General features: G+C 33.9%; 1 protein-coding gene across 1 annotated transcript in view; it reads left to right on the top strand.

Annotated features, from left to right (window-relative positions):
• Positions 1 to 441: 441 nt before the first annotated feature.
• Positions 442 to 7,150, top strand: part of LOC103467595 (cadherin-like protein 26) — a 7,527-nt gene continuing 818 nt past the window's right edge. The window contains exons 1-14 of the mRNA XM_008414130.1: positions 442 to 471; positions 724 to 843; positions 943 to 1,089; positions 1,197 to 1,338; positions 1,418 to 1,593; positions 1,728 to 1,859; positions 1,941 to 2,123; positions 2,404 to 2,732; positions 4,107 to 4,249; positions 4,335 to 4,559; positions 5,649 to 5,876; positions 5,992 to 6,114; positions 6,335 to 6,414; positions 6,986 to 7,078. Of these exons, the coding sequence (XP_008412352.1) occupies positions 442 to 471; positions 724 to 843; positions 943 to 1,089; positions 1,197 to 1,338; positions 1,418 to 1,593; positions 1,728 to 1,859; positions 1,941 to 2,123; positions 2,404 to 2,732; positions 4,107 to 4,249; positions 4,335 to 4,559; positions 5,649 to 5,876; positions 5,992 to 6,114; positions 6,335 to 6,414; positions 6,986 to 7,078 (2,151 nt within the window). The remainder of the gene's footprint in view (positions 472 to 723; positions 844 to 942; positions 1,090 to 1,196; positions 1,339 to 1,417; positions 1,594 to 1,727; positions 1,860 to 1,940; positions 2,124 to 2,403; positions 2,733 to 4,106; positions 4,250 to 4,334; positions 4,560 to 5,648; positions 5,877 to 5,991; positions 6,115 to 6,334; positions 6,415 to 6,985; positions 7,079 to 7,150) is intronic.

The raw sequence follows: 7,150 nt of genomic DNA, 5'->3' as shown, positions 1-7,150 counted from the left end.
GATGGAGCAGAAGTAGTAGTATTATTTTTTTATTTATTTGACATTTTACCATTTGTCCTAACTGGTGTTTGTAACTGGTGTGTTTAACCTTAGTAAAAAATGTTATTAGAAGTCCAGAAAGTCAGACAATATAATGATGTTCGGCCACTTAATAAAAAAAATTATCACAACTGCAATTCACAAAGACAAGAAAAGAGAAAATTATACTTCCAAACATATTTGTGTTTTTTGTTTCTTGGCACCTGAGTTGCTTCTTTTAGACAAAACAGAGTCATGTGCAGTTAATGTTTTAGAGGCTGATGAATGGACACCTCCCACGGTCCCTCCTACTCACAATGTCCCGCTACTAAAGCCCACATTTGTTCTTGGGTAAACTTTCACTTTAGCTTCTGGTGTGAAGAGCACTGAGTGGTAATATCTATCATTAGATCAAATACGGAGATGAAAGTCTTGTGTCTTCTCACAATACTGGTAAGAACTAATCTTAAAAAATCATCTTTCTGCACATAGAGGTGGTTGTATTTTAGAACATCGCAAGGAGGTTTCATGTTTCTTTTTTATCACTTCCTGATAGTTTCCATCATCGCTTTCACTCTGAATAAAAAAAGAATACAAGAATAAACAAAACTAATCTAATCAACAAAGCACATTTGTTAATTAGCATGTTACCCTAATAGAGCCTGTTCAATTTTAAGTAATATCAGATGATTACATAATTTGCAGAGTCTGGGAATCCATTTGTCCCCGGCAGAATTTTTGCTGCGGAAAAAAAGGAACTGGATCATACAAACCTTCATGATCGATGAGAGTTACACTGGGCCCTTTCCACATTATTTGGGTAAAGTAAGTATTAAAGTATTAAGTAACAACTGAATAATATATATTACAAATATGTTAACAATTAAGTACAAAAAATTATTAATGTTATTCTTTGTAATTTAGGTTGAAATTGATTCCAGTTTAAATATTGTAGAAATCACTGGTCAAGGTAAGGATGAGGAACCTCGAGATGTAATTAGCCTAAATGAAAAAGACGGACATGTTTTAATTCTGGGTCCTGTGGACTATGAAAAATATACAATTCTGAAGGTAAGAGGAAGAATAAAGCCCATCTAAGTCAGACAGTTTTTTGTGTTTATATGATTCATTGTTGTTTCTTTATTTAATTATATTATTACTCTTGTATTTTCCCTTAGCTGATAATTAGGGCACAAAATAAAGAAAATCATACGTTGACAAAGGTGGGCGTTAATTTTGAAATCATTGATGCAAATGACAACCCCCCGATATTTAACAAAACAGCATATGAAATCACCATAAATGAGTCAACACCACAAGGTAAGATTTTCAATAATTTTTATGAAACAAGGTTTTTGGCGTGACTAAATATAACACGCTTTTTTAATATATTTGGCAGGCACTGAATTGATCAACGTTACAGCAACAGACAGTGACAGCAAAGAGGAGTATAATAATTTTCTTTTTAGTATAGACTCAGTTATTCCTGAAACAGAGGACTTGGAATTCACCATAAATAAGGTGCCTTATTTTGGTAATGGAACCATTTCATTTAAAGGATGCGTGGACCACAGGGTGAGGACGCCCATCAATTAATGAAGATAAATCAAAATAGACGATTGTATTCTTTATTTTTGTTAAATGTCTCAAATACATTTGCTGTTTTATTCAGATATACTTTAAAAAGGAGTAATTTATTTGCCCTACAGAAAGAAGATAAATACACCATTATTGTGAAGGCAACAGACCTTGGAAAACCAAAGCCGCTCTTCAGCTTCACCAACGTAACAGTCAACATAAACCCTGGAAATAGACATCGTCCAATGTTTATAAACCAAACTGTGAGCAATTCTGAATTTCAGTTCCTGACGTAAGCATTGTATTTAAACTAATTGAATGTCTTTAATATTTTTGTACTTCAGGGTCCAGTACGTGTGAAAGAAGGTGAGGAAAATGTTACTTTTTCCCGTCTACAAGTCAAGGATGAAGATACCAAAGGTACAAAAGGTTGGAATGCAATATATGCAATCCATGGAGACAAAAACAACAACTTCAAAATAAGGACTGATCCTCAAACAAACGAAGGATTACTCTATGTGAATAAGGTACTTTTCCTCTTATTTCAACACATCCAGCTGCTCTTTCGCAATAGTTCATCCCATGTATTTAAAAATAAAAATTGTACTGTCTTAACAAAAATTAATTAGTATGTTTTTGTAATCTGATTTTGAATCTTAAAGCATATGTGTACCTTTAAAATTTAGCATGAACATATTTTTCATTTTATGTTGCATGAGGTTAAAAATCCTGTAAAAGCTATTTCATATACCTAAATTATTTTGTTGAGAAGTTAAAAGAATGTTTGAATTGCTACTATTTTAACAGCCACTCGACTATGAAGATGAATCATTGAAGAACATCACAATTACAGTGGAGAATGAAATTCCTTATTTCACATGCAAAGTCATGCATCGGAACACCTCGGGCCGTTGGACGATAAAAACAGATCCCAGCCTTTTCAGTGGAGCGTCTACGAGTGGAAGGAATAATGGAGGAGGGACTCATCAAATGACAGTCGTCGTAGAAGATGTCAATGAGCCTCCAGTCTTTGATGAGCTAAAACCAATTTCTCTGCCTAAAAATGTGGAAGTGGGCCATCATTTGGGAACAATTGTTGCTAGAGACCCAGATTTCAAGAGTACAAGAAGAATTAGGTAAGTAATAATATTTTCAACCATACAGGTAAACAAAGCATCCTTAATGTGACAAATTACTGTACAATTCTGATGGAAAAACAAACCAATTAGTGGTGGTGGGGGCCGTCAAGGAATCCAGAAGTTAAAAAGGTGAACTACCTTTAATTCAGTTTCAGTTTCCTGTCTTCTTTTTGTTTGTTTTTTAGCAAGTTTGATAAATAATTAGCTTTTTTTTTTTACTCCATCATTTTAAATTCTCAGTTTATTACTCTTGTGAAATGATACACCTACTTTATGTAGCCAGTTTTATTTATTGTCACCCAAACAAAATGTAGATGGATTTAAACTGTGGTTACCTCTTTAATCTCTGGTTAACTTTGTTTAAAAAAGAACTGATATTTTCACTGTTGTAACCAGCATCTGTAGGCCAGTATTTACCTCATTAAGTCCAGTTCATCACAACTTCTAAAGTCTACATTTACAAAGTAGTTGTTACAATTAGCAGCAGTAGTTGAAGCTGCATTTGTTCTCCTGATTTTAAGTAGTCACAGGTGGCAACAGAACCATGGTAGTTTTACCAAATATATATATATTTTTTGGAAAATTACTTTTCAATTAACATATTGAAGAAGTGCTGCTCTTACCTGAGCCCAATGTTTGGTCAGAGGTCACTGTTATCTCTGACCTAAATAAGGAGTATATAATTACACTTAAGAGTATATCATTAGACTTAAATGACCAAGCATAAATCCTTTTAGAAATTAGTTAGAAAGTCAGGTAGCACTTTTCAAGGAGGGGTTAAACTTTTAAAGTCTGGGTGTTTTAAAGGGACTATTCACATTTAATTTTATACCCAATTTCATTACACAGCTGTCAAGTACAAAACTGTTCCTACTCTTATGGTTTCCAAATCTGTGAAGGAAAAAATTGAGAAATGTTGACTTACAAGTGAGAAACATTTTATGAAACACTCTGGGACCTTGTTTGAGAATATTTTTAAAGTAAGAAGCAACTTATGTTAGATGCAGTGTATTTTTCTCCATCAGTAAGGAATGAAATTCATTTATTACAGTGCTCAGAATCAAGATGTTAATGAGGTTTATTTTTGAGCTATTTGTAGTTGGGTTTTTTTAAACCCTTTTAAAGTGTGGAATACCAGGAGATGGCAGCATAGTCATGAGTGTGCCAGCAAAGAGGTGAAGTATCAGAAATCTGTTTTTCTGATTTCAGTTTAACTTTCTGAGATTAATGTCACACTATAGGATGAAAGTTTTTGAATTTTCCCATATTACAAAAATCCAACATTTAAACAAGGCTATGAATACTTTTGAGATACTGCAATGAAGTGCAAGTCCCTCAATGGTGTGCTTAACGTAGCTATATGTGTTCCAGATACACAAAAGGTGAAGATCCAGTCAATTTGGTTTCAGTGGACCCCGAGACAGGAAAAATAACCACAGCAAGAATCTTAGACAGAGAGTCACCCTACGCTAAAGATGGAATTTATGTCATCACAGTGAATGCTGTTGATAGTGGTATGTTCAATGAGATTTTAAAAGTACCTTTTTGCAAAAAGTATATTTTTCTCATCAGTAAAATTGTACAATGTGTCTGCACAAGGAAGCCCTCCTCAGACCGGCACAGCGACTCTCAGCATCTACATCACTCATGAGAATGACAATGCTCCGTCTCTAATTGTAAACACCTTCAACATGTGCCAAAGTGACAAATCATCATGGGTCAATGTCACAGCTGTGGATCCAGATGAGGACCCATTCGGTGGGCCTTTTTCATTCAAACTTCTTGGAGATGTTAAGAAAAAGTGGAGGATTAATCCTGAGCAAGGTGAGGCGTGTCACTGCTGTTTGTGCCATGCGTTGCAATTCAAAGTTTTCATACCAGATGTTGTGGCTCAACCACAAACATCAACGGGTCTTATTGAGATTTTTTTGCAAATGTCACATGTAAATTCTCAAAATCGCGATCATTTGCATTTATATTCAGTCTTATTTGCTCTGACACCTCTAAAAGCCAAATACAAAACCACACTGTTTTCAAAAGTTAATTAATTTGAACATGAATTCCACTTTTGTATAATTGCATCTCAGTATAAATATGTTTATATGAAACCACAGAAGTTGGGGGTAAAGCTTAAGAGAAATTTAAGGCAGACTCCAGTTACAAAACAAAATGTTAAACCTTGAGGATCTAACAGGGAATGGCTTAATGCATAATTTAAAAATAGGGAAAACTGGGGCATAACAAAACACGTCTATCCGAACTGAAAGGCTGGAAATAAAGAGAATCTTATTCAAACAAGCGGCCAAGAAGTAAATTTGGAGAAGCTGAGGAGATCCATAGGTCAGGAGGGAGAGTTATTGACAACAAATATTAGCTGTGCACTCCACAAATATGGAAGAAAATCTTAGTACCTTTGCAAAACAAGGACATAAGAAGCTCTAATTGGAGTTTGCCACAAATGAGGGGTACGACTAATGTGAAAGAACAATAGTAAGAGATCTGTATGCTTTAGCTGTGTAACAGTCTAGTAATCAACCTCCCCAGCATAAATAGTAAATTTTTTATCAATGTCTGATCTTCTAGAAGTTGTGAGTCTTTGCCCTTTTGCTTCTGAAAGCCTAGGATGGATTTAGTTTCATTATGACCTTCCTTTATCTTGGTCCTCTTATCCTTGTCTGTGCGATATAGTCCATAACAAACACAATTCATAACAAATTGAGCTGCTTTACAAAAAGAATATACATGACTAAATGTCCACAGGCTCCATCACATAAATCCAAATAAAACAAATTAAAGTTTGTGGCAAAATGTAAAAAAAACCCCAGGGGTATTAATATTTTGTAAGGCACTCTAATAGGGGATCATCATTTATCACATAACATAACAAGACGCATATTTGTTTTGAATTTGCAGGGCATTCAGTCAACCTTATAAAAGGACAAAACGTTTATTCTGGACATCACAAGTTGAAGCTAGAAGTGTCAGATTTTCAAGGAAAGAAATCTCTCCAATACTTGTCAGTCATTGTGTGCAAGTGCTCTGATGCAACCAAGCCAGACTGCAGCCTGAGAAAAGCTGTTGGATTCACAGTAGGAAAGGGAGCTCTGGGAATATTATTCTTCTGCATTTCATTAATAATAGGTAGGACAATCTGAATTTTTCATGCTGTCATTATTATCATCATTAAAAAATGACAAATAAAAACAGCAGCAATGTAACACATATATGTCATTAATGTGTTTTCTTCACACTCCAGGTTTGTTATTTTTAACATTTTTGGTGTCATGTGAACCTGAGAAGATACCAATGGATGATGATGAGCCTGTGCAACACTTAATGAAAAGCAACACAGAAGAACCAGGAACTGATTGTTATGTATGTTCTTTAAATTTATGTCAGGTTTTTGTTGTTGTTGTTAATTGTATGTCTTGCAATTCAATGATATATTAAAGTATTGTGAGAAAACCTATTAATTTAGAATGGAGAGATAACTTTGAATACATATATTTGTAAATCTGAAATCAAATTTATCAAAAAGTCAATAGAAAAAACTTGACAATTTTATTGTAAAACTTAACAAGTATAAAAGTGTGTTTAAGTGCCCTTCAACTTACTAAACAGAAGGAATTATGGACAGCAAATTCAAGTATCTGAAGATGTAAATTTGTCAATGACACCGGTAAGTGCTGTTAGTTACTCACTAATGTACTCCAATAGCTAAAAATTATTTCATAAAAATTTACAACATGTTTTCTGAATGAAAAGAACTGTTCAAATTAAGTTAGCATTTGTTTCATTACAAGAGCCCCTCATTCTACTACTCAGTTTGACTACAAACACCATCCTGCTGCTGAAAAACCAATGCATGTTTAAACACAACTAAACCTTAGGACCCCTTAATTTACACAAAAATGGATCCCAATTTTTTGTTCCTTGACACACTCTTACAACAGTTCTGTTCAGAACTTTACATGCAGTTATGATTATCTTTAATTTTGGACTTTTAATGAGTTATGAGTAATTTCTACAATTTTCTCTCATCCAAGAACTGTCAGAATTAAACATACACAGTAAGAAATACTTGCATACTCACTACTACACTATTTAAATAAAATTCTGTATTTATTTCCTATTATTTTTCTTACTAGAAATGGCATCCCTCATTTAAGCCAGATTTACATTTTTTTATTTTGTTGCGCATTCATATGTGAAATGTTTTCAAAAATTTAAAGTCCTTCCCCTCTTCCCAGATATTACTGGATTCTGCCGTTAATGTCCAAGCCTGCCCGAATGTGATCAAGTTCAATCAAGACAGATGCTGTTGGGCGAAATCTTCTGTGGTGGTAAACTTATTACTTTTATTGCTATCTCTTGTCAAATATTCCTATTATAAAGTTTTATGTTATATATATATA

Source organism: Poecilia reticulata, linkage group LG7 (genome assembly GCF_000633615.1).
Source record: "Poecilia reticulata strain Guanapo linkage group LG7, Guppy_female_1.0+MT, whole genome shotgun sequence".
NCBI lineage: Eukaryota > Metazoa > Chordata > Actinopteri > Cyprinodontiformes > Poeciliidae > Poecilia > Poecilia reticulata.
The sequence above is the reverse complement of the archived record's forward strand: the minus strand, read 5'-3'. Positions and strand labels throughout refer to the sequence as shown.